The following is a 27,490-nucleotide window of genomic DNA, read 5'->3' on the forward strand; positions in this document are numbered from 1 at the left end:
AACGCCGGGGCACACATTTGGGGCTGGGATGGGGTCAGGCTCCCCATGGCCCTGCATCATGAGGCCGCCATCCCACAGCAGAGTGGTTGGTGCCAGCACACACGGATGCTCGGTGGTCTGGAACACACCTGCAGGGTCCCCTGGGAGCAGGAGGGCTGCTGGCTGCTGGCACTGTTTGGCCATGAGGGCCACTGGCTGGGCTTCCCGTGTTCCAGGGCTGGATGCAGCTCGGCTTTTGGGGCTGGTGGAGCAGGGACACGAGGAACTCACCGTGCCTCTCCATATTGATGCCCTCAGGCAGGGTCTCCATAGCGACTGCGGTTCAGCCGGGCTGGATCCTGGCCATGGGGCACCGCTGAGCGTGGCTGGATGTGAGCCAGCTCCATCTCCCCACACTGTTCCAGAACAGCAGTGTCCCTGTCCCTGCTTAGGGTTGTGTGGGCTCTCTACATCTGTGCCCCACATCCTGCCGTGTGCAGCCCCACGGTGCCTGGGGGAGCTGAGCACCGAGCGGAGGCACAGCCTGAGTGCAGCAGCACTGTTGGTCCTCACACAGCAGCAATTCGCAGAACAGAAATGTGAATCAACACGTCCTGATTTGCAATTATTCAGTGAACTTCTCAGAAAAGGGTGCTGGAGCTTCGCTGGGTACAGAAATCTAGCATCAGCATGGGGCTGTGCGCTGGGGCTTCTGCTCTGCACGCCTGCCCTGAGCTCTGGATGGGCTTTGGTCGCTTAAAAAGCAAAGTATTTCTATATCAGCAGGTGGTGCTATCAAAGGTAGCTGTGAGAGTGCAGTGCAGCGCTGTGGAAGCACATCTGTGGAAGCTCAGAGCTGCTCGCCCTGGGCTTTGCTCCTGTCAGACGGTTCTGCACGCATTCAGCACTATCTGGATCCTGCTCACATCTCCCTGGCTCAGGCAGGGATGGATGCTGAAAACAAATCTCCAGAATTGCCAGAGCCCGGAGCAGCACAGTGCCCACCCAGTGCCACCACATCCCCCAGCAGTGCTCCTGGTGCACCACCATCAGAATTAACGCTTCTGCCCCCAAACTCACCCCAAAGCAATTCCCTTTCCTCAGCACGGAGCGTGGGGCGGCTCACAGCTCTCGTTGCCCTCTGGGAAGCACTGCTCACTGCCCTGTGCCCACATAAGGGTGGTGCCCTGGGGTATTCCTGCAAAGAGCAGGGGAAAATCAGCCTTTCGTGCCATTAGATGCTGGAGAGTCTTTCTTACAATAGGACCGTACCAGCTGAGCACCTCTGCAACCCTTCCCACTGGTGGGATCATTATGGATTTCGTGTGGATCTGTGGGTTTTGCAGAGAATTTATTCCCACTAAAAGTAGTTTTGTGAGATGCTGGTGGGCACAGAGCCTTGGGGGGCAGGGAGAGATGCTTTTCTGAGCACGGACCAGGTGAGTCCTTGCATCCCAAGGAACACACGTGTATGGGATGGAGCCGTGCCCCTGGGGAGGCTGCGACACTCCCTGCCCCACCGCCTGCTCTGACAGATCTGTGCTGGGCTCACAGGGCTGCTGTTGGATCTGGCATCACTCCCAGTGGCCTGCAGCAGAACCTGGGTCACAGCTCTGCATTCAGAGCTGCCCAAATCCCCCTCTCTTCCACCGAGTTTCTCGCCTCGTTCAGACAGGAAGGCTGAGCGATAAGATCAAGAACTTCTGTGAAAGTCATCTATATTCACATCCTGCCCCAGAGCTGGACTCTTTGTACCCGTCCTCTGCAGAAGGGCACAGCCTGCCCTCCTCCATATGTCAGGGCTCAGCAGGCAGTGCTGCATCCTTACACCGTGGTGTGGCCGCTGTAACCCCAGCATCCGTAATTCAGGGCTGAGAGAGCTCTCATTTTGCTCCTGCCCATTCAGAAGCTGGGTGGGACTTCTCCATTCCCACCTATTTAAGCAGATCTCATCCCATCCGCTGCTGTCCTCCTGGCTGGCCCAGCAGGATGGGATAAATGCAACACACACACCTGGCAGATGTTGCTCCCCAAAATCTGGGAGCTGGGCAGCCTGCAGGATCCCATTGCTCCTTACCCAAATGCACACTTGCTGCTGTCCCAAGAGACTCAGCCCTGCTGCAGGGGCATCTTCAGCACCGACGTGGGAGCAGAGGTGGGAGCACTGCAGCCTCCAATCCCTGTACTCTCTTGTAAAACTGGAAGGGCTTTGCAAAAATAAAGGATTTTCAAGGACTCTACAAACCCAGCTTTAGCCGAGCTGCATCTCCTGCATTTCCTCACTGCAGCAGGAATTGCTGCTGGGCAGGGCTTTCCACCACCATCCTTCCATGGAGGTCAGCAGCCAAAATGTTGGCTTTGCTGGAAAGACCATAACTTTCGATGAACAGAACGTGATTTAGGATCCCTTCCCATGGCAGTGGTAATGACCTGGGCTTCCAGCCCCATGCTGCCAGTAAATGCAGCTGTGCCAAGGCACCTTACATTGGGCACCCCAAAATGAGGTGAATGCAGGGGAGATGAGCTCTTCCAGCTGGCTTCAGGCAGGGCCGCTGTCACTCAGCTTTGAAGGGAGCTGCTGGAAGGTGGGAATATCACTGTGCTTCTTACAGCTGGGAGCCCAGTGCCTGCTGTCCCCATCCGTCAGACAAAGCCTGGGATAGATCTGGAAGTCTATTTGCTTGGGGATGCTTTTCACCCTAAGTAGCCTCTCTTGCTTATCTGCTGAGTGATCAAGCAGGCGGTTGATTTATTACCCCTTCTGCTTGATACATGGGCTGCTGCTTGGCTCTCCCAGCTCCCTTAATGCCAGCACAGGCAGGAGCTGCCGTGCAAAGTAATTACTGGGAGCATGACATTCCTGGATGCTTCCCTTCCCCGGAGGCAGAGCTCCACATCCCTGTGGTCCCTTGGCATAAGCTGTGCTGTGTCCCCAGCTGTCCCCCATCCTCCTTAGCTCAGAATTGCTCCTTACAAGTCCCATCCTTTCTTCTGGAGACATGAGATGCAACCCAAGCCTTTTCTTCCTCTCATTAATAATAATATACATACATGTAAACATTTTTCAGCTTTAGATACGTACGTTTCAAGGCAGGGTGGGGGTTTGGATGAAGCTGGGGCACAGAGGAGCCTCCTGCATGCGATATGGGCACAGTTCTGCTGCCATGGCTCAGCCTGCCCAGGAGGGCTCTGTGACCACAGCTCCTGTTCCTGTGCTCCTACACCCCAAAGTGTCTCCAGGGTGCATCCAAAGTGTCCCCAAATTGTCCCCAAGCTGCCCCGCATGGCTTGCCTGCTGCTGAGCGCAGTTCATTTGGGATCTTTGAGCATCAGAAGTCCCTGCTGCAGTGATCTGGCACAGGAATCTCAGCTGCTCCTCTGGGCTGCGTGTGATGGGAGCAATGCAAAGCAGCAGCTCTCCACAAAGTATTATGGAAAAGAAATGCTTAAGGACAGTGTGCCAGGTGCTGCGATGTGAGGATGTGAGAATTTGGCTACAGGGATATGAGAGTAACTTCAATGTCAAGCATTGCCATTCTACTGCAAAGAACAGTAGAGCTCTAAAAATGAAAATAAACAACCAAAAAGGGAGATGGTGGCAGATGGAGGAGCAGGGTGAGACCGGTGAGATCCCTCTGGTTCTAAAATGATGATAATGGGGCAAAGCAGTAGAAAGCTCTCTTGGCTGCAGGGGGATCCCATGTGGGCAGATGTGACCAAATTGCTCTTTCTCTCTTTGGACTTTGGGAAGAAGCAAGCAGATGCATGCTGCAAGGTCGGGTTGTCCCTGCACTGAGACTGCACCACCTTCTCCATCCATCTCCTTGTTGGCTGCAGAAATCTCCCTCCCTGCTGCACAAACCAAGGCATGGTTTGCACTGGCTTCTTTTCAGGAGCTTCTTTTCCAACAAAATCTCCAGCTTTTGTAGTGGTGAAGGAGAAAAAGCCCTTAGGTGTGAGCTGGGCCGTGCTGTGGCCATGGGAGATGGGAGACGGGCCATGGAGGTGGGCTTACATGCTGTGGTATGGGCACAGCTTTGCAGCTGTGGTTTGCTCGTCGGTGCACCCCGGTTTGCTCCAAAGCTGCACCCACTCCAGTAGCACATTTGTGCTGCCTGGTATTCGTGTTTGAGTACGAAAGGAAGAGCTGAGGTGAGCAGCACATTTATCACCAATTGGGTGATACATGCGCTTTGGATCTCACATCTCGAGTGCTTGGAGCTGGCAAGTGGAGCACTGCTTCTCCAAACTGCAGAGCCGGCCTGATGAAACCAGGCCAATCCCCTTAGAGCACAGACCACACAACCACAGAACGGCCAGGGCTGGATCTCAAGGATCATGAATCTCCAACCCCCTGACACACGCAGGGCCACCAACCTCCACATTTCATACCAGCCCAGGCTGCCCAGGGCCCCATCCATCCTGGCCTTGAACACCTCCAGGGATGGACGGGGCATCCACAGCCTCTCTGGGCAGCTGTTCCAGCACCTCACCACAATCTCTGCAAAGAACTTCACTCTGACATCCAACCTCAATCCTGTCTCTTTCAACTTCAAACCATTTCCCCTCATCCTGCTGTTATCCACCCTTTCCAAGAGTTGACTCCCCTCCTTTTTGTAGTCTCCCTTTAGGTACTGCAGGCTGCAATGAGGTCACCCCCAGCCTTCTTTGCTCCAGGCTGAACAAGCCCAGCTCCCTCAGCCTGTCCTCATAGGGGAGGTGCTGCAGCCCCTGATCATCTCTGTGGCTCCCCTGCACCTCTCCAACAGCTCCCTGTCTTTCTTGTCCTGGGGGCTCCAGCCCTGGACGCAGTGCTGCAGATGGGGCCTCACAAGAGCAGAGCAGAGAGGAACGGTCACCTCCCTGTCCCTGCTGGCCACCCCTCTGCTGATGGAGCCCAGGATCCCATTTGTTTTCCGAGCTGTGATCACTCACTGCTGCCTCACGTTCAGCTTTCAGGATGCCCAGGTTCTTTGCTTTCCGCCTAAGTTTGGTCCCTCCGCCGCGCCGTACCGCGTTGCCTTAGCGACGCGCGGCGCGGCCTGGCGCGATGTCGTACCGCGATGTGCGGAGTGAGTTCCGCGGGGCGGGCGGGCACGGCGGGACCCGGGGGCGGCTGCGATTTACGGAGAAGCTCTTTCCAAATCCCTCTGTCGCTCCGCGGAGCGTTTTGTAGTGACGTGACGGGGTCGGCTGCCGAGGTCCGTCCGATGTCGGTAGGCCTCAGCCCCGCCGCGCGCTCTCTTTCAGACCTGGCCGAGATGCTGCGGGCGCTGGGTTATCCCCGCCTCGTCTCCATGGAGAACTTCCACGGGCCGAACTTCGCGCTGGTGGCCGAGCTGCTGCTGTGGCTGGTGAGGAGGTGGGTACGGGCTGTGCGGTGTGCCGAGATGCCTTCCGTGCGCGTCGAACCGCCTCACGAAGCCCGGCTGCTCCCATCTCCTGAGCAGGGGGGCCCACGGCTCACAGCCCGCCCGGCCTCGCCTGGCGGTCTGCAGGGACGGGGCACGGTCAACTCTCTGTGCAGCCTGTGCTGGTGCCTCGCTGCCTAATCGCTATCCTTATATCTAGTCTAAATCCCCCTTCTTTTCCTTTTAAACCGTTTCCCCTCGCCTTGCCACGGCAGCTCCTGCTATAGGCCGTCCCCTTCGTCCTTACTGCCCCTTTAGACACTGAAAGGACCCCGCTCCCCAGCCGTGCCAATGCGCAGTGGCGGCCCCTCGGGGCGCAATTTCGAGCTTATTGCGGTTGCCATTGCTTTGCCTCGGCCTCGTTTAGCGTCTGTGCTGTTTCAAAAAGAGATGCTCACCTACTGCTGTCCTGCTGTACTTTTACAGCCACCAAACCCACAGACAAACTTTGTTTAAGTGTTTATGGGACGTGACTTCCTAATCAAGTTATCTTCTTTCCTCCACGTGAGTGGAAAAACAACCAAAGCTGCTCCTAACGTGCAATATTACAGTGAACCATGAACCATGACAGTGAACTGCCTGCCTAATTGCTGTTTCTTTGGCCTGAATTTGTAATTAATGTAACAGCTGGGAATCTAAGTGTAGTGGATGTGTTTCCTGAATGTTGTCACAATAGTAATAAAATAAAATAGGGGAATACTTATAAAATTATTCAGAAGTGCTGGAATTGAGTTACCTACACATTCTTTACCCTGTTACACACAGTGCCTGCGTTACTTGTTGCCTTCACCTCATGTTTCAGAACATAAATAGAAGTTCCCTCATGGTTTGTAGCAGTTCCACCACACGACAATTGCCAGAAATTAAAGCTGCTGCTCTTTAAAATAGCATTTTTTAATGTGCCCACGTGCTTACGAAGCTCAAACTGGTGTGTTGTAACATTGCTGACAGCTGACAGGAGGTGATTTCATTTCAGACCAAACCTCAACTGAACGCCAGCATCCCTCTCTGTTCAGAGTTAGGCTCATGCAGCAACAGGCAGCTTTTCTGCTTGAGAAGCCTTTTGATTCCACTTTAGAGCACAGAGGATGCTTTGCACGTACCTTGCTCTTAATTGCAAACATGATTTGAAAGAGAAGATTGGGGTTTTTTGTCTGCCTGAATGTTGGAAATCTCAGAGCCTTTTATAAGATCGCAGGAATTTCTCTTTTTTCTTCCCTGGATCCTGTAGGGTGGTGACTTCTAGAAGCTTCTGCATTTCACTGATGTTTTTTTAAAAGCAGTTCACAAACTTTCAGCCTGTTTTCTTTTCTTTCTGTTTCATTTGGGTTTGAAAGTAATATTTATGGAAGGATCTCTGAGGGCAGGGACCTCACTCTTGAGTACTTTGAGAGGCTGGAAACACGTCTGGCTTTGTTACTGCCAGCAATAGCAAGCTGGCACAGGGCATTTTCATTCAGCACCTGAAAGCTAGCAGTATTAACCTGGTGGTTTTGAATTGTGGAGCCACAGGTGATGGAGGTCAGTTTGGTTGCTGTCAGCTCTTTGTGGTTTAAGTAGGAGGTTATTTTCTAGGCGTTTCCTGGACTTGATATTGCCAACTCCATTTTGCTCCTTTGCAGAACCCTGATTGAAAATACATATTTAGTGTCCCAAAGGACCAATTCCTGATGGAGAAACATCTCAGGCTTTACAACTTGTGCGTTTTGGGCACAGCCCCAGCGTGGCACCGTGGGGCCTTGACAGCCCTAGCTGCAGCAGGAGCTGTTTGCCAGGCTCATACATGTTGGCTTTTTTCACTTCTTTGCCTCTCAGGTGAAGCAGTTTCCTTAACCTGCACGTGAATTTCTCATCCGAATCCATGTGTGCTTCCACAGGTATGAACCTCAGTCTGACATTCCCCCTGATGTTGAGACAGAACAGGACCGGGTTTTCTTCATTAAGGCTGTAGCTCAGTTCATGGTACGTCAGCTTAATTCCCACTGAAATGCTTGTTCCATGTTGGTGTGGATGATTTTGCCCCTAATCCCTTACAGTTTCCTTGTGAGGGGTGGCTGAGCTGTACTGTATGCTTGTGATGTGTGTCAAACAGCAAGCAGCATTGTTTCCTCTCCAAAGTAATCACATTCAGGTTGTAAAATTGACCAGAGTCTTCTGCTCAGGATTGAAAATAAAAAAAAAAAAAGAGGAAAGTAGAGGGAACTTTATTTTAGGACTTACTGATAGTAAAGCTTCAGCTGCTGCAGTGAGAGAAGCAATACAACTCCATCCCTAACCCTGCGTGTAGTTTCATTTGAGTCCCAGGAGTAGGTTGGTAGGAATGTTCCTGCTTGACTCAGAGGCTGTTTGGGGCCTGGTGCTGCTCCCTTGGGTTTGTGATTGCATGGCTCCAAATCGAGGCCCTGTGGGATCCTGCAGTGGCAGTGACCCTGAGCTTGCATAGAAATCGGGTTCTTACTGAGGTCTTGTGCTGTTGCATCTGGCTTTACACAATCAGGAACTGCTCATCTAATGCTAAAACGGTGTTAATCCTCATCACTGCATTCTTGGAGTGGAAGAAAAAAGGTAAGAGTGAAAGATATAGAGGATCTATTTAAAACAGATTCAGAAGAGATTCTTGGTTATGTACAGACAATTTTGGGTGCCACGTTTTCCTTACGGTATCGAATCAGACTTTAGCATTCTGTTGTGCATACCTTCTCATTAGATTGAGGCATATTTTGCTCAGCACAAATCTTTTACCACCGCTGTAAAATAGCAGGTTACACCTCAGACATGAGGCTGCCTGCTTGAACAAGCCGTGCCATTATGGCAGTCTGGGAAATACATGTGGTTCTATGTGGGCTTTGCCTCTGTTTTCCTAAATTTGAGTGAAATACACTTTTTTTTTCTTTTTGCTTGACATTGATTTTTCTCTCTTGAGGCTGAATGGAGCTGAAATTGGAATTCCTGTCTTTAACCACATCCTTCATGGCGTGGTGTGTAGGTTTTCTTTGTGCAGTGGATGTTTAACAGGTTCTGTCCACTTAATGACAAACTTCTCTTAAAATTGAATCCCCACTGTTTCCACAATTCAGTTTTTTTAGATCCTTTCTGCTGAAGGAGAGGGGAAGAGCACATGCTTGGCTTTCCTCGTTCCGTGTTGGTTCAGCTGAGGTCGTGGCAGCCAATATTTTCCAAAACGATGGAGGGTTTTTGTGCTGCAGGTCTCACAGTGGCCCTGTTCGGAGTGCACAGCATCAATAACCTGTTCTTCTCACTGTGCTGCACGCATGAGGGAGGTGCAGCCACTTGGCAGGGGGTGCAAGGACCACACTTGTGTCCATTCTCTGACAGATGCATGGTTTCTATGATGCTCGCTTTTCTCCTTTGCTATTTTGAAGTATAAAAGGAGGGTATTGTAATTTTTAATGACTTTCTTTTTTCTTTACAGAGATGGAAGGCAAGAGAATGAAGTCAGTAATGTTGTAACAGGGAATAATTTGAGAAACAATAAAATACTCTGAAGCTACTGCTGGAAGAGAAGGCAGTTAAATTAGGATAATTGATCTTATTCTTGTAACTCGTTAAGGGTGAAATTTACCTCTCTGCAGCATCATCACAAGGCCTGGGCAGCACTTACATTCCACTTAAACTTAATTTGAGTTTAAGTGGTGCACAGGGCTTTTGCTGAGCTTCACATGGGGAAGAATTAATGAATAGTTTGAGTTTTTTCATTCTGGCAATTATCTGCAAATGTTCTGGCATACAGAAAGTACACACATCTCAGAAAGATTTCTTCAGAAACCACAGTGATATGGTTAAGAAAATCTCTTTCCAAACAGGAAGATTTATTTGAAGCAGACAAGTGCCTCCAGTGGGAGCTTCTGAGTGAAGTCAGAAGAGGCAAATGGAGATTTTGTTGTTCTTTGTGGCGTGATGGTTTCTTTCTTTCCAAAGGCTACCAAGGCCCACATAAAGCTCAACACCAAGAAGCTGTACCAGGCAGATGGCTATGCAGTGAGAGAGCTGCTGAAGGTCACCTCTGTGCTTTACGGTGCGATGAACACGGAGGGAGTGGAGTGCACAGACATCACTGAAGAAGACAGCAGCAAATTCAAGTTTGATCTTGGCTCAAAAGTAAGGAAAACTTGTACTCTTGGTGTAGGCAGGTTGTGTTGTGTGAACCTGTGCAAAACAAATGCATTTTCTGTCAGAGAACGTTCTCACAAGGAAGTTGGATGGCTTTGTCTTGGCTGCACTGCAGGACTTGTTTCAATCTCTGTGTCCTCATATCCAGAAGCATAGTACAAAGAAATAGTGGCACCAAATTGGTTACAATTGTTTTGAAATGCTGTTAAAATTGTAGAGATGTTGGAGTGCACAAGGATGAAGGTGATTTTCTGTCTACTAACATCACTGCGGCGGTGCGAGCTTCCAGAAGACTGACTGAACATTGGAATTTGGGCCAGTTTGCACTGAACAAAAAGGGAATCTCCACATTATCCTAACAGACATCAAAGCCATGCAAGCCCTTAAATGCCTTCCTGAGATACTAAAGAAAGCCACGCTGTGTTAAACAAGAGTTCTTGTTGCTGCTTTTCGTTACTTTTAGCTCCTCTCCTATATCCTGATATAGAATTTGATTATTTTATAGCAATGCTCTGTGGTGTCTGCCTGTTAGACTGTAATACTGCTGTTCTTGAAAAGATGGCAGAACCACAATTATTCCTCTTTATGAGGAAAGCACCTCAGAGAGATCACGTGGAAAACCACTTCTAGACGATCCCTGCTCAGTGCTTACACACTGTCCTGCTCACATACCTTTTGGTGTACACACCTGTGCATATGAAGGAGAAGATGTTTCTGTTTGCCATGAGTAGCACATGAACCAACACGTGGCTGAGTCAGCTTTGAGGAGGTTTTATCACTGACCTGAAGTGTCTGGGGTCTCACCAGGCAGCCTGTGTCTAAATGGTGCTTAACCAAGGCCAAGTTTAAGCCCAGAGGTGGGCTTAATCTGACTCCAGTGGACAACTTCAGTGCTGTGGCAGAGCTTCAGTCTCTGTGCTGGCCTCCTTTTTTAACACAAAAATAAGAAAAATCTGTTGTTGATTTTCTTTGTGATACTGTGAATGCTCTTTTACTATTCTGTGCTCCTGCTGTGTTTCCAGATTGCTGACTTGAAGGCAGCTAGGCAGCTTGCTTCTGAAATCACCTCCAAAGGAGCAAGTCTGTACGACTTACTTGGTAAAGAGGTAGAGCTGAGGGTAAGTACATCATGGGGAGTGGATAAGAACATTTGTTCACTAGATGCTGCAGAGGTGAAAGGTGCAGAAAGGGAAGCAGCTGCTTGTGACAGCTGCATCTGAAATGAATATTGTGTTGCTTGAAGGAATGGGTCAAAGTTTATGTTCTCTTCCCACTCATATTAATACTCAGGTTTTATTAATACTCGATTGCAGTGAAACTGAGAGAACAGTTTGGCATTTCTCCTTTAGAAGAAAACTGAAGTAACCTCTGTAGAACCGTTTGGAAATATTGACTTTGTGTTTATGTTCTAGCAGTGCTGATAGATATATTTGGAAAGATAAATTATTAATGCTCTGAGTTATCCAAGTGCAAGGCTCATTATTTCTGTTACAGTAATTGAAAGGCATGGAAGCCTGCAGGGTACAGATTTTTCAGTTTAATTGTAAAATCACCAGCTACTGCATGAAGTCACAGACGTGCCATCAAACTTTGCCAATAAATCTCTCAATTTGTTTCTCTAATGTGCTTATCTGTAATGCTGGAGGTTATTTGTTTACTGATAATAGACACTTAGACAAGGGAAGCCCTGGAAGTTCTGGCATCATTTTTTGGTCATCTTCAGGTTTGTAACATCTGAGCTGTGGGAAGCACATCCTGTAAGGGCAGCAGGCTGTGTGCCTTGGCAGCTAATGCTCTTAAATCCTTCTTGGTGAAGTGCAGAGATTGTGTGAAGCATTGCCTCTCCTGCAAGATACAACAGCGTGGTGTTCAGCCACATGAAAGACATGAATATCTTTAGAAGGAAGAGAGGAGTGATAATCCACCTGAATTCAACATAGACAAGTCTTACAGAATGGTTAATCTGTTACTTCTCACCTGGTATTCTTTGCTTAATATCCTGGCTTTGAAATAATTTTCACATGAAGACCACCTAATGTGTTAATGTTTGCTTTAGAACATCAAGCTGTGCTGTTAGTGTGGGCAGCACCTCTTGGAACTCAGCTAAAAGGTCAGGTACAGGCCAGGTACACATGTTTAAGAAGTCATTAAGCATTGCTTTGAAATTGGGCGTTGTTTTATCTCTTGAAATTGAGGCTTTTAGGAGCCCAAGTGACTGCAGTAGTGGACCTTCAAAAAGGGACTTGCACGAGTGCAGAGCACTGAGGACATGGAATGACAAATCAAGAGCTGGATGAGTGCTTCGTTGCAGCCACTTCTCCTTGCACCCATTAAGAGATCTTCAGCATTATTCTGTTGAAAGGGCAGTTTGTAAAAGGACAATTGATTATTTACTCTACAGAGTGTCTTTCTCATGACGTAATGACTGAGGGCACGAGCTGCAGCTGATGGATTTTACAGAGGTGCTCAGTTTACATCTTGCAAAAAGGTCTGACGGACTGGATTTGTTATCTTCAGGAAATCCTGCCATGGGAAAGACAACCTCTGCTTCTGCCTCGTTAGCTCTGAGTTTGTATCTTAAAAGCACAACAGAGTGCAGCACAGAAGCTGTGATGCTGTGTTCCTGTGATTTGTTCCTGGCTTCAGCCTTCTGAGTGATTTGTTGGAGCTGAAAACCCCGTTTGTTTTGGGGTTACAGAGCCACAAGGTTGCACTAAGCAGCTTTCCCTTTAGCTGCGTGGCTTTATGCTTGCCTTCTAAAGATTACTGGTGATGGTGATTACTCATCTTTTGGTTCTTGTTGCTGTCAGTTTCTTTATTGCAAACGAGGACTCTGCACTTGCAGTGTTTGAAAGAGAAAGGGATAAAAGCCAGTAGTAGCCATGGCCTCTTTGGAGTGGAACCAGTGCTGGGCCTGTGCCTGGGAGTGCAGTGGGTAATGGTTTTCCCTGGGGCTGTGTGCCCCGTTCTGCTGAGAGGATGTTGTAAAATGGGAGCAATTCAAGCACTTTCACACGGAGTGTTTTTAACTGGGATCTCTTCGTTTTGGTTTTTTTTTTCTGGCAAATGTGTTGAATCTTATAATGAACGTGTGAATTGATAGGAAGGGATGAAGAATTTGTGTGCTGCTAGGAATTGGAAGGCTCTTCACAAAAATATACCTGTTGTTATTATTTTTTTTTACAAAACGGCAGTTTAGGTGCTGTGAAAATTATTTGCAGCCCATGTGCTGGAGAAAGCAATCTCCTGAAAATGAACTGAACTTAAAGCTGTTATTCTGAGTTGTTTACAGGCTGCTTGTAGCAGGGAATTGCCACGACACCAGTGCTGGGCAGATTGACTGCTTTTGGCAGCCGTGCCCCTTGTTGCATGGGGAGCTGATGGAGGCAGGAACACCAGTGCCTTTGGGAGAGGTTGGAAAACAGAAGTGAGACTTAATGGAAGAGGTTTCCCCCAGCTTTTGTTTCCTTCTTTTCAGGAGCCACAGAGCAAAAACCTCACCCTCGAGTGGATATGGCTGCTGTAGCTTCTGTGCTTGTGAAACAGGTTTAATAGCTTTCTCTTCCCATCTAAAGCTTAAATAATAAGGGGAAATGCTGTTTTATGGTTTGCTGATAGCATCTATGCTACGGTTTTGATTCATTATAGCTGTGATTCAGTTCAGGAGCACTAACCTTGCAGAGCTATGGTGCCTCAGACTTGAACGTGGCTCTGTGCTTCTAGAAGCAGATAGGAGAGGGAAGCACAGAGCAAGCTTACAGGTGGGAGGTGAACTCAGCTCTGTGGAGCAGTAGGGCTGAGCTGGTTGAGCAGCGTGCTCAGCACTCCACCATGCAGCTTGCTGCTTGGCCTTTTGTGCTGCAAAAGCCTTTGAAAGCTGTTGAAACTCCACAGGCTTTGTGTTTTAATCCTGTAGAACTTCTCTACCACGTTTCTGTTTCCACAATGAACTTCTGTAAAGAAACTTCTTTCCAGGTAAGCTGGGCATCTCATCAGTGGGGCCGGGAGCTGCCAGCCCTGCCATTCCTGTGTGTGTGTGTGAGCAGCAGGAGGGCAAAGGGAGCTCAGTGTGGCAGCCCAAAGCAGCCCCCTGGCAGCAGCAGCTCCATCCTGGCTACAGTGCAGCATCCTCAGGGTTCTAAAGGGGATTTCCTACCTGAAGTTGGTGGCAGGAGGGCAGGGCGTCACTGGGAAAATAGGGGGTTTATGGTAACCTTGGGACAGGTGATTCATTACCTGTAACCTGATAGATTAGATTTCATCATCCTCATTTTGCCTTCCAAATATTTTAAAGTAATTGAGCTATATAGAGCTCGCTTGAGTATGAAATGAGCTCATCAAGTGAGGGGCTGGGAGCCAAATGCAGTTGTTTTCTGCCATCGCCATTAAGTCTGATAATGGCTGTGGAAGCTGGTGGAGTTGCAGTTATTTCTAAACAGCCAGTGCTGAGGGCAGGAAAGAATTGCCTGTAATTTCACACTGTCCTCCCTGGATTCTTTCCTCCACAGCCTGCTGGGATGGGATCCTATGCCTGCCCTTCCCACTCTGTTTCAAGTGGGCAGAAGTGCTGTGAGTTGTGACCTCACGTGGGGAATTAGAGCCTTGTGTGTAGATAGCAAATCAGTTGCCATTCCTTGAAGGTTACTTCTACTATTTTTTAATGTGAAGATTATTGTTTCCATTGCTTATTTTCTTTTGACATTGCATGGCTAAGTAATGCACGCACTGAATGGCGTTGGTGGAGAGATTGTGCTGTTAGAGAGCAATAGGAGAGCAGTTGGGTTTATTTCTTCATCACATTTTATGTGCTGAACCTGTTGCATATATTAAAACGTGTTGATGGATGTGATACAGTGCTAATGAATTAGAGAACATGGTGGTTTTTTGTTCCCTGAACCTCTTCCTTTTTTTTTTTTATTCCTCCCCTCCAATTCATCCATTTCCAAATGCTGAAATGGAGGATCTCAGTACCTAGGCTTAGTTAAGCTGAGGTCTTGTTTCTGTCCTGGGTGAAGGCTGCTTCATTTTCCTGTAGCTGTAAAGGAAATGCTGGCATTTGGCACTAATGGGTTGAACACATCTGTTTTCCTTGTCTCTGCACCTCCTGGGGAAAGATCACTGGGAAAAGTAAAGTAAAACTCATTTTTATTTCCTGTAGACACGTTGACTCTAATTTGTGTCACAACCTTGCCTTTCTTTAGAGGAGCTCTTTTTGCACATAGTTGCTATAGGAGCTGTGTGGAAAATTGTTATGCATGAGGTAAATGATTGTTCCAAGCCATAGGTCACTTTAATAAATTACTTTCTGAATGAAAACAAATTTCAGCTGAAGGAGAGAAGAGTTATTAAGGGAAAGTCTCTATTAGATGTATTGCAGGTACATGTTGATGTAAACGTGCCTGTATTTATTGGGAAGTGTGTTTGTTTTCCTGGAAATGTGGCAGTGTGCCTTTCTGAGGCCTTTATAAATCCATCATTTCCTGTCTGCGTTCTGGTATATATGTAAATTGCTTTCAGAATTAATCTATAACGTTAAAAACAGCCACCAAAGGTCACCCAGTGCTTCATTTAGGAACACTGCAGGGATCAAAGCATCAAAACCTGCAGGCGCTCCTTTGCTTCGTTCAAACTATGATGCAGCTGGTTAAGATTCTGCAGGAAAACAACAAGTACCTAAAGCTGTGCTTGTCTCATTGGATGGAAGTCACACGTGTCCCTTTTGGCTTCACTAAGAATCCAGGTTTTATGTTTGAGAAGAAGGAGCAGCGAACAGCCCTACAGAAAGCCTTTTGGTTTTAAAATGCATTGGGCCCAAACTTTGGCGAGACAGTTTGCTGCTTCCACTCTTAGCGGTCCAAGCATAGAGATTGGAAAGCTGGAATTCAAAGAGTCTGTTTTTGAATATGCACAGCACAAATTCTATGCACAGAGATGTATTTAGCTCTGTTTTGCTCTCTTACTGGGACGAATTCTGCATTGCATGACTGTATGGCCCTAATTTTTCACAGCCTTTATATCCAGCTTTGGAAGAAGAGCAAGGCACTTGCAGTTTTGGTTTTCTAGCTTTTATTCCTCCCCTCAGGTTGGTAATGCTGGGTTTTGTTTGGGTATGGAGTAGGAAGGCATGTCTGTTATTCAGGTTTCTTCTTCCCTGTCTCTCTTTGCACCATTTTCAATGCTCAGGATGACCAAAACACACACAAACTGAAATAATTGCAGTCTCTGAGGGGGGGGTTTACTAAATCTCAGTTAGCTCTAAGCTGTGTAAAACTGAAGAAAGGTGGTAGTAGTCTTTTTTTTGATGCACTTTGCTTGTGCTGAGGCTGGGCAGCCCCTTTGGTCTGTGTGCTGCTTCTTTTCTTGGCTCTCACTCCATCTGTGACCTTGAAACTGTGTAGTCCCTCCTATCCTCTTGTGGAAATAGTTTCTGTAATTGTGTAGATTAAAGCTCTTAACAGCCAAAATGCTCCCCAGTCTACTGAGGATACATTTCTAAGTGAGGGCCATTGGAATGTGTTACTGTTATGTATGCACACAGTGTAAGTTTGTTCCAGCACTGATGCAGCCATTGAGAATCTCTTTTCCAACTTCAGCTTGTGATGTGCTTGGATTAACCTCACAGGAGAGCTACAGGCATTTGGATCCAGCTGTGGCACTGAGATGGCATTAGTTAAATGCCAGAAAAGCTGCCCCCAAAGCACTCTCCCCACTCGGTGCTGTGTGCTGCCTGCCTCTGTAAGGACAGAGGTGGCTCTCACTGAATGGCAGCTGCTCCCTTTGGTCCTCTATGAAAGTTAACTACAAAAAATTGTTTTGTTTTAGCACTGAAAGCATTTTCCATCTGCCAAATGTTCCTTCTGGGCACCTGGTGCTGCCTGGGGGAAGTGGGTAAACTAATTTCTCTCATTTCCTGTGCTTTGGCTGCAAAGTTGCCACGCACATCTCAGAGGTAAAGTGATTTCCAGTGGAAATTGGTGGCTTGAAATGTCCAGTGCTCTGGAGAATGACCTGGCTTACTGCAGGTGGGTTTTTCCAACTGCTGCTTCAGACCAAACCCCAGCTTAACTCTTTCTGAGCATAGAGGATGAATGCAAAGGGAGAAGCCAAAATGAAACCTTGCAGTTGCACAGAGAAGTCGAGCAGAGACTGCCCTACACTTTGGATTGCTTTAACCAGAACCATGGCTATATATGATGTGGATATAGCATTTTTGGTTATGTGGTTTACATAACAAAGGATTTTCTAATGAACTTCCCATTAGCATCTGGCTTAGCATCATTAGCAAACAGAGAGGTGGCACCTTTGCATCTTGTGAACCAGTTATTTCAGTGCAGGGAAGGTTTTATCAACTAGCTGGGATATCTGAATGCCTGGAGCTCAGCGCCTGATGGTTTTGACAAACCATTCTAGCATGGCTGGGAAGAAAATTGCATCCAAACCATCTTTTGTATGTCAAAGAATTTGCCAAGCCTGCATGACTGCAAGTAGTTCCACTTGATGATTGGGCTAAATCACAAGCACTGTTCTGAATGCTTGGTGAGGTTCGAGTTCCTCATTGTTCCTAACCTTCCTTCGTCAGGCACGAGAGTGGCTGTGTCAAAACTTCCATTACATAAGGGGAAAATGCGCTGACTTAAATTGCCTTTGTTTCTGCATCACAGAGCCTCTCCGTATTTCTGTCCCTGAGCACAGCAGCCACCCCATGGCCAAGCTGTGCTGAGAACAGCAGCCCACATTGCAGGGCAGTGCTTAGGGAAGTCACAGCCTTGCTGTGAGTTGTGAGTTTGAACTGTCTCTGGCTGGCTGTGCTGCACACCTGCTGTCTGTTCCTGCCTCACTGCAGCTTTGCTGGGGCATTTGCCTGTAGTCAAGGTGTGAAAGATGCTGAGGAACACACTCTGGTGTTGTTGCTGCTGCTTTTTCTTTCTGAAGAGATCATAAACCTTCCTGAAGCCTTCCTTTTATTGTAACTAATAAGGAAAGGAAACACTTTGAAAGGAGATGCTGAGCAGACTTTTGCCAGCCTGCATTTTTGGGCACTCTGCTCTTCATCCTTTTATACAAACACCAACCATGCTCCCAGCCGTCTGTGCTGCCCAAGGCCATTTCTACCTGGAATGGGAAACAGAGGCAGCTTTGGCTGTGCTGCAGGAGGCATGTTCATTGGCCTCTTACTGGAAGAGGCATCGCTAGCCTCCTCCTGCTTTGGGGCCCCTGCTCCAAGGGGAGGCAGGGGACGCCTCTGCTGTTTGCGGGCTGCAATGAACATACAGGGACACAGCTTCATGGGAGCCTGGAAACAGCAGCAACCTCAATTAGCTTGGGCTTTAATTTCCTGAGGAAGAAAATAGGCTGCTAGGTAGTGGAAATAATCAAGGCCTTCTGAAGGAACCTTGTAACGTCCCTTCCTTACCTTCCTGTTCATGCAGAGCTCCGCCTAATGATGCGTTCTGTTTGGGCCAAATGGGCTCACAGTGCATGTTAATGGACTCCCTGAATAGTGAATGGTCTAAAAGTAGAGTTTTATGACCTGCACGGATAGCAGCAGTTACAAAACCTGTGTTTGGAGAGAGTGTGGGATATAATGCCTCCTGAAGGCAGCAGAAGGTGGTGGTGAGGAGGTATTTATGTATGCAGCAGTCTTGCAGCTTGCCAGGCAGGATTTAACTTGGGGTCAGAAAACATTTCGTACAGAGACTTGTACATTGGAAGAAAGCTTTCGTGTCTGCTCCTTATGACAAAAAAGATGTTTAGAAACCTCTGCTAGACCTGCACAAGATATACATGTATTACACAACATTTATCATGAGTGACTTGTGTGCCAGTCGTGCTTAATTACTCGCCTTCAGTCCTTACTGCACTTCAGAAGATGTACATCCTGTTCCCCATTCATCAGGCATGCCAGGACCTGGTTTGTCTGCTTCTGAGGCACCGTGATGGAAAACTATAGCTGATTGGAAATGGATTCACTGGATAATTGCTAGGCTTGTTTTTGCAGTAGCAGCTCTTCATTTTTAACCATAGATAAAGCTCCTAGAGGGGGGGGAAATACCTCTGAAGGCAGTGGTGGGGTGCATTAGCACACCCTGGCTGTGCTTTCTGTGCCTTTGGCTTTTCTGTGTGGTGACATTACTTGGTAACCAGGCAGCCTGTGAGTTTGGGATGGCCTTGGTGCACCCAGGGAGATGTGCCAACAGGACGTGATGCAGTGGGTGTGAGTTAGCTGGTGGGGGAGCCAGGGCACCAGCGTTCAGCAGGGATGGACACTTGAGTAAATTATTTACACAGATGGTGTTTTGAAGGCTTTGGGGTCAGTGGTGTTTCCTGAAACAACTGCAGTACAGTTTTGCTTTAAGGGAATTTGTCTTCACTCGTGATGCCCAGGCTGGTGCAACTTGGGCAGAGCGCGTTCAGGGTCAGCTCTGCTCCCCATAGGCAGTGCTCTGTCAGGCTGGGCTCTGGGCTCTGCCTGGTGGGCAGGCAGCTGGCTGGGATCTGACAGCTTCCCAACTTCCTAATGACATTCTCATTTCCAAAGAAAACCAAGTTTTTGGGTCTCAGGCAGCCAGTGCATTTGGTTGTGCTTCCAACTGGCTTCGTCCAAAGCGAGATGCAAAACTTGAAGAATTAAAATCTCAGCTGCTCCACGCTGTGCCAAATAGCTGATCCCGAGTGGGTAGAAGTGCCAGCCAATGTCATCTCTTATGTGCTTTTGTGCATTTTCTTTAATAATTGTCAGCTTTGGTTCATCAAAAATAATTTTACACTTGGCTTCCGTGATTTTTAATTAGTATTTATCATGTAAAACTATAGCCAGGGAGCTCTGAACACTTGGAACAGGAAGCACCAGTAAGTGGTAAACAGCCAGTTTGTCCACAAATACCTCTCTGCTTTTGTATATGTTTGTTTTCCTAAGTTGTAATTACCAGGCTTAGTCCTAAATTGTTCTGCTTCGTAGCTCCTCTGGCATCAATAATTTTTTCTATATTTTTCACCTCTCCTGAGAACTCTATTTTTAATGGTTAATTTAAAGGAAACCTCTTGCGTATTATAGTATGCATTCTGATCAGTACACCTAATTGTGAAGAGTACATTGCTTTAAATGTACAAACGTTGGGTTGCTTTAAGTGTACAGCCTGTCTGTACCCACGAGCACAAGCTTTAAAAGTGCCAGTTGCCATGTCAGAGTGTATTCCATACAGGGTAAGAAGTAGTGGTGGTGGCGAGGGGGGCTGGCAGGGAAGCATGCCTGGTTTGCTCCTGTGGGGAGTCAGAGTGTCAGAGCAGGTTTGTTACCTGGAAGTCATTGTCTTCAGCGTGCTGATGGCTCAGTGATGTAATCAGCCAGCTTTGGTGTTTCAAAGGAAGTGCTTTCCATAACATCTTCCTAGTCTTCGTGGAATGTTTTGCTTTTCTCCAAGCACACTGGTGTGAGCCACCTTCTTTTCAGCCCTGTTCAGTGCGTCCATTTGCAGGGCCCTTCGTCAAAAGAGATGCTACAGGTTAAAGCTTTCCCTGCAAGAGTTCTCATAGGGCTGCAGGACGTGTCCCAGTGACAGACACACAGGGAAGCTGTTACAAACATCCATGAAATAAATGGAGGGAGCTGTATGTGTGGGAAGCTGCTGTGGTCTGCCTGCATCCTCCTCTCAGTTTGGTTGACTGGTCCAGCAGTTGGAAGGATTTCTACCTTAGCACCACCCTTCATTTGCCTGGCAATGCAAGCAGGTGTGACTGCAGGGCCGAGCCTCCTGCTGGAAACTGGTGTGGGTTTCTCCAAGAAGGCTGTGGTCTGTGCATGGAAATTCCATGGGAGGTGGAGGGAAGGTAGAAGACCCATCAATCTTACATGATCAATTCCAGCTTCTTAATCAGGCGTTCTCTAGAGAGGTGCTATTTGTCTTGATCCACCTGTAACCAAATGGTTTGCCAACATCAGATGATTTTAAGGACTTCCAGCTGGGAAAACCTCCCACCTTTTCTCCTAAATCAGCAACCAATCAAATGTTTTCATTTCAGCCAGGTTGATGTAAGACAAGGTACAGATGAGGGCATGGTGAGTACTAAGCCCAGCTGTCCCCAGAGCTGCTGTGGGCATTTGTTTTGGGGTGGTTGCTCTTTTTTTCCTCCTTTGGGCTATAAACAAGAAGTGCTGCTTTGAGGAGGAGGTTGAATCACCTGGGCCCAGAATTGCAGAAACCCATACATCTGCATCACCTCATTTTCATGTGGCTGTAGGAAGCACATAGGGGCTGACTGGCCTGGCTTGGTTCAGTGGGTTCCTTCTGCTTCTGTCTCTGCAAATGTGGCACTGTGCTCAGCTGCCTATGTTAGCTGTGTTGTAAAGGTGAGGATATCTTGTTTTGTAGTGTGTTTTGTTTAACACCTGATAACCAGTGCATTTTCCACAAAATGTGCATTCAATAATAGCTGCAGTTGAAATGATAACAGAGCTTGTTTTGGAAAGTTACCTTAATTGCTTGACCCCGGCCTCACTTAACTGACCCTTTCACAACCTCCCATTCTTTTGGTTGTTGAGCCTTAGAGCATAAATAATAAGTTGTGCAGCATTTATTTAGCAGATAATTGAGTTATTGTTGTTTGGCCATCCTCTGCTCTGTAAATATTAACTTCCTGGTGTCGTGTTTAAATCTATATATGTATTTTTGTCTCATAGGAAGCAAGAACAGAATCTATTGCCAGACCTTTGGAGATAAACGAAGCTGAGAAGATGATGAAAGTTGCCATTGAATGTGTGCTGGTAAGCAAACTGATATTTATTTTGTTGCAGAATTATCCTTCCTCCCTTCTGCTGGGCTAAGTAATGTTCCACCTGGATACTTAACAGGTAATGTGGAACTTCCGTTCAGGGCTGATGTGGGTACTGGTCTTTAGGTGACATTAGATGTGTAAACACAAAGTAATCAAGGCAGAGATTGGTGTGTGATGATGCTTTGTGTCATGGTAATGAGGAGCCACTGATCATCTTGGTGGTTTATTGGTAAATAAGTCCTGTTCAAAGCGAACAAACCTGTTAAATGTAACTGGTAGTTCCTTGGCAGAGTGGAAGAGGTGTCTGCACAGCGAGGATTGCGAGCTGGCACTCAGAAATCACAGCCTAGAGCAGCACAGATGTGCTGTGTTAGCAGCATCTAGAGGAAGGTGCTAGGAGCAGCCCTGCTGCTAGCTTGTTGCACTGTATGGCTGTGTTGGTTTCACGTGTTGATACCTTCCTCCAGCTGGTGACTGCTGACAAACCCTTCATGTTGCAGTCATCAGCTGCACTGAAGGACATCTTCCCTTTTGGGAGAAAAGGAAGCCCCTTCTGCATTTCAGTCATGTTCCCTGCCTCTGTCAAGGGCTCAGCAGCAGCTTCAGAAGCTCTAGAGGAATGATAGACTTCACCAGCACAGGAGTTGACGTCGTTGTTTAAACCACTTATTAGGATCACAAGGAGCTACAAGGGATATACTTGGAACTCAGATTGTGTTGGTACCCCTGGAGCTGTGAAGCTGGGCTCTGCAAGCAGGATAGCTGAACTGGGAAGGGGATGAGAAGAGCAGGTGCTGTGCTGACTGGGGCATGGCTGGGCATCACTGTGCTTCTAGTTTCACAGGTGCCTTGGTCTGACCTCGACTCTGGAGTGCTGCTCTTGCTCCAGTGCTTGGGCTCTGTATCTCTGGGCCAGTAGCTGCCCTGCTAGGCACTGTGCAAGTATAGTAGTTAATTAAATTCTAGTGAATACTGCAAGTTATTTAGCTGCAAACTGTATCCTATCCAGTTCTGTAATTACAAGGCATGGAGTTCCATGTTTAAAAAGCCAGTGTATAAGCAGTAGATGCTTCAGGCAATCTTTCCTTATATTTCTCTTCCTACTTGCAGTCCATATGAACTCTAAATGTTAATGTGCATTGATATTCTAGGCAGTAGTGCTAATAAACTAAAAGGAAAATATTAGAGCAATTGGCTTCTTGAGAATATCAATGTAGCACATAGCTCAGCTGGTTTAGTTCTGGAGCAGTCACTGAAATGACTTATTGCAGCTGAACAGCACATAGCAATTACTGCTAGAGCTTCAGCAAATGTGAAGTCCTCTGTCCCCCTCACTCATCACAGTTTCTAGGGCAGGAGCACACTGAAGGTACTCGTTTCTTTGGGCAGGCTGAAGTATTCCCACTTTCCCCTCCTTATTCCTGTAATGTGTTACAGTGCTTGGGATGCTTCCTGGATTTTGAAAAGATGGATACAGCAGGACTCAGGGAAGGGTGAAGGCAATGGGATAGACTGACTTCTTTTTTTAAAGTGGCTTTTATCAGGAAGGGTAAAAAAAAAAAAAACAAACAAAAAACATTGACAGAATCCCAAAATCTCACTAAAATGGTACCAAGAAATAAATGCGTTTCTCTTCCATGTTTATTCAGATGCTTACCTGTTGTGTCCTGTCAGATTTTGTGAGGACGGCATCGTTCCTTCCTTTTTGATGAAAAGGAAAAAGTTGAAGCCCAGGACAGCTGTGTTTCTGGGTGCTGTTTTTTTTTCTTTCTTTAAGAATGTTAGGAGAAAAAAGTAGGTGTTCTAATTAGTAAATGTTCAGATAGTTCATTATCCTGACCACAAAAAAGCTGGTTTATCTTCTACCTCATTGTTATAAAGTTATTTGAAAGCATGCAGTAAGAAAGAATGCAGATCAGTGTCTGAAAGATAACTGTACTTATTCCAGTGCAGACCTTGGTTCACCATCCTTCTCTTTTAGGAAGAGGTCCAAAAGACCAAGGACATGTTGAGCAATGTGGCTTTGGACGAAGCCAATTTGGAAGCCAAGATTGAAAAAAGGAAATTGGAGCTGGAAAGAAGCCAGAAGAGGCTGCAGACCCTGCAGAGCGTTCGGTAACGGTTACAACTGATTATCTACTGTGTGCATGAGCACTGGCATGAGATGCTGTGTGCATTCTCAGTGCTTCAAGCAGCAAGGAGTGAAGTCTGGAATGAGACTGAGATGGTGGCACGTGGAAAAGATTTTTGTCATTTGTTGTGTGTAATCTAGATTGTAATATTTTTTTTTTTTTCCAGTTTCTTTGTATTTGAAATCAGATTATCAGGGCTCTTAATAATCCCAGGGTATTATTTGGGGGCAACTTACTTGCTGCTTGAACTGCACACAGCAATGGCCAGGTAGCATTTCGTTTTTATGCTGTCTTTGAGCATAAATTGTGCCAGATGGTTCTGCTGAAGGTGACGTATTCCCTGTTCCCAGAGGCTTCTAACATTCCCAGCCACCAAGGGAAGTTGGTATTCTTGTTGGGATATGTTCCTCTGGGCACATATGATACATATGACACAGCCTGCCATAAAATCAAAGTGTTCAGATTCACCATTTGGGTTGATTCCACACCCCTTTGGTTAAATGTAAAAGATCGTTCTCTGTTTCTGAGAAGAAAAAAGAAAATATAAATAAGAAAAAAATGAGTGGTGGAAAAAATAACAGTGGATTCATACTCATGTTTTGATCTGTAACACTTCAGTGGAAGTATGTTGGGTAGATGGGAAGCATCAAACAGCAGAAGCATTCTGTGGGGCGCAGCTGTGATAAAGCATATCATCAGTGCCAGCACTAGTTATGCTTCTAATGACACAGCATAGCTTTGCAGATATGTCTCCAATGAAGAAGTGGCTTCCCAGCCACACAACAAGCACACCTGTTGGAGTTATGGAACAGGAGGGTGATGTGTTTGGAAAGAAGTAGTGGTGGATACAAATTGACCTTTGTTTGCTATGTAAAATTTTCACAGGATAGGATAATTTTCCTTCCTCTTATGCTTTTAGTCTTGAAGTAGTGTGTAACCTTAAAAAGAGAAGGTCCTTTTAGGTTGGTTTTGTAGACGTGGAAAAACAGCTGTGAAAATGAGAATGCTTTTTCAGAACTCTTCATGTCCAGGTCTGTATTTCTCTGAGTAGCTTGTTCTTCTTGTCTCCAGTCCTGCTTTTATGGATGAATATGAGAAGATTGAAGAGCAACTGCAGAAGCAATACACTAGCTACCTAGAAAAATTCCATAACCTAACCTACCAGGAGCAGCTCCTGGACAATCAACGTCGGACTGAGCAGGAGATGTTTGAGGTAAAACAGCTTAGAAATGCTCAGCAAGACTCTGTGTTCTCTGGTCCTTGGCCATATGGCAGAAAATGCTGTAATACCTGTTACTTGTTGTAGAACCAGCTCTGAATGACTGGCAGTTCACTGACGTGCAGCAGTGACAGCTCTCAGACATGATACACCTTTGCTTTTTTCAGTTGGTGAAGTTAAACCAATGTAATGATGCTTCTTTCACTTCCCTTGATTCTTTCAAATGTCATTTTTTGGTCATAGAATCCTAGAATGCCCTGGGTTGCAAAGGAGCACAATGCTCACCCAGCTCCAACCCCTGCTGTGTGCAGGTCACCAACCAGCAGCCCAGGCTGCCCAGAGCCACATCCAGCCTGGCCTTGAATGCCTGCAGGGATGGGGCATCCACAGCCTCCTTGGGCAACCTGTGCCAGTGCCTCACCACCCTCTGGGGGAAAGGTTGATCGTGAAGAATATTTTCAGTATTCCTCATTTTCTGTTTGCTGTGCTCACCCTATGTGCTAAGAGTTCTTAAACACTTGTTTTTATTGTCTGCCAACGACTGATGTGTAAGGGTTTGTTAGCAGCAAGGCTTTGGTTTTGTCACAGTTGTTGTCTTCAATGAAAACATAGCAAAAGTATCACTGAGAAGATGAGTTAAGTTGGAATCCTCTCTCACAGAGACTTCTTGTTTTGATCTTGCATTGATCTGCTGAGTTGTATTGGCTCAGTGTGATTCTCAGTAGAAAATACACATCCCTGTCTCATCCTACTTGATGCTTTCCTTTCCTTTGGGTGTTCATTGGACTGCAGCACTTCCAGCCAGCCTTTCATTCAGCTTCTGCAGGTTCATGTTTTACTGATATTGGGTTTTCTTCTAGCAGCCTTTACTCAGTACGTTTTCTGTTTGCACTGTGAAGAGAGATTTCAGTGAGTGATCTCCCCTTGGGCCTTAGTATTGGTGGGTGTGCTGTGCTTTGTTTGAGTGAACCAGTGCTTCCACTTCTTGGCTTTTCCTAATGCAGGTCATTACTTATGTTGTCAACACAACTCACCCTTGCTCCTGGCAGAAATAAGGGGGAGCTGTGCACGTTCCTTGTGTCTGCCTGTGGCTGCACTTTTCGCTGTGGCCGTGTCTTTGTGTGCCTCTTGATTTGAAAACAAACAAGCGGCCAATAAACCTTAAATAATTGGCCCTCAATATTCATACTTGCATTGAGCTATAGTAAAATATATGTGACCTGTATTCAGGCTGGAAATAAGGTATGGTGACTTCATAGTCCCTCTTCTGCTTCAGTCTGTCTCTGCACAGCACAAAGTACAGAGCGCCTCACCCCCAGGCTTCAGACCTTCAGGCAGGAAGGGTGAAACGTAGTCATTTCCATTGCCTCTTGGACACAGGAAAAGCAGCATACTGTAGTTTGTTCAGAAGGATCAAATGTTTTTGCTGCATTTTTGCCTGAGGAGAAAGTAAACCTTTATTTTAAGATACTTGTTAATCGCTGCCGACCAATTTCCCATTAATCTCCCCTTTTGTAAGCTATCTCTGTAGATGCTATTCTGCATTTCTAACCTGTAGTTAGCTTAATGTTTTCACATCTTGTTTAATAGTGCTCTAGTTCTTCCCCGTATCTTTTGCCAAAAAAAAAAAAAGGCCTCTATTAAATCCTAATCTTGAAATGAAACCTAAAATCTGATTATATTTTTCCCTTCTGTTCAAATGTCGCTGAGACTTAATACCAAAAGTAGAAATGTTTTGAATGTGAGTACCTGGAACTGCTTATAAATTCATGCACAGAAGTTAGTAATGACTTGGCTTACAGCTCTTGGGAGGGTTTTTATTAAAAGATAATAAGATGAGGGAAAAGCCTTTGTCATTCAGGAGTGCTCCTGTGATTAGAATCTGAAGAGCACTTTTCTTTTACCTTTGCTCATTCCTTCTGGGAGACACCAAGAGAATCCACCCCTGTCCTTTGGCTTTTCATCCACGACAGTAAGCAGTCAGCAATACATTGACATTGTCTAGAATTAGGCTGTGACAAAAAGATGTGGATTTTGAGCCTACTTCTGTCACTTGTTATGTGTGGTATGGATTAGCAAGCATCAGAGCTGGCAACATCTTTAATTTACATGTGCTTGATGTTAAAATACCTTTTGGTCTTGTGCATTTGGAATGTTCTTGCCCTGACTGGAGGCCTGCACTGGATTGTTTCTTACTATGATCTCAAGTGATAAAGTTACCTGTGCTTAAAGCATCTTTAAAATGCATCGTGTTGGCTGCAACCAGCATGGAGTTCACCTCTCAAGTCTAACTCTATAGCTTGATCCTAATTCTGGAAGGAGCCTGAGGTTATCTCAATTCACTGCTCCTATATTAGTCTGTTAAATTGTTTCCTTAGGGAGTGTTTGGGAATACCAAAAAAGAAGAAGAAGAAAAAAAAGGAAGAAGAAAGTAGCATAGAGAGCAAGAATGGAAGGCTGGAGTATCTAACATATATAGAATATTTAAAGGACGTGGCTCCAAACGTCTCCCTGTGGGCAGCAATCCAGTGATCAGTCTCTTGCCAACCTGGAAGCATTATGGCATCTCACTCAGTCTTGGTCTGCTTTTCAGGTAGTATTTCCTCACTTTTGGCTGCAAGGTCATGAAGCAGAACAGTGGGTGCCTTATTACAAGCTTGAACAGAAGCAGTTTGCCCCAAACAGATGCTGCGTGCTGTCTTTGAGATTATCATCTCTGTATCGTTTTCAGAATCAACAGAGGAAAAATAACAAGGATAATTGCATTTAATCTGTTTCGATATGCAGCCTCTTGAGCTGTTAAACACACTGGAAGTTGTGTTGATTTTTTTTTTTTCAGTTGTATT

The 27,490-nt window shown here is 46.4% G+C and overlaps 1 protein-coding gene across 3 annotated transcripts in view; it reads left to right on the top strand.

Moving 5' to 3' along the window:
• The first annotated feature begins 4,989 nt into the window (after positions 1-4,989).
• CLUAP1 (clusterin associated protein 1) overlaps positions 4,990-27,490 on the top strand; it is a 55,641-nt gene continuing 33,140 nt past the window's right edge. For 2 of the 3 annotated variants that reach the window (XM_048961756.1, XM_048961758.1), the window contains exons 1-8: positions 4,990-5,051; positions 5,230-5,341; positions 7,268-7,352; positions 9,330-9,509; positions 10,544-10,639; positions 21,199-21,282; positions 23,275-23,408; positions 24,497-24,638. In XM_048961756.1, coding sequence (XP_048817713.1) covers positions 5,030-5,051; positions 5,230-5,341; positions 7,268-7,352; positions 9,330-9,509; positions 10,544-10,639; positions 21,199-21,282; positions 23,275-23,408; positions 24,497-24,638 — 855 coding nt within the window. In that variant the 5' untranslated portion in view covers positions 4,990-5,029. The other variant, XM_048961757.1, reaches the window with a different exon arrangement.

Source organism: Lagopus muta, chromosome 15 (genome assembly GCF_023343835.1).
Source record: "Lagopus muta isolate bLagMut1 chromosome 15, bLagMut1 primary, whole genome shotgun sequence".
Taxonomy (NCBI): Eukaryota; Metazoa; Chordata; class Aves; order Galliformes; family Phasianidae; genus Lagopus; species Lagopus muta.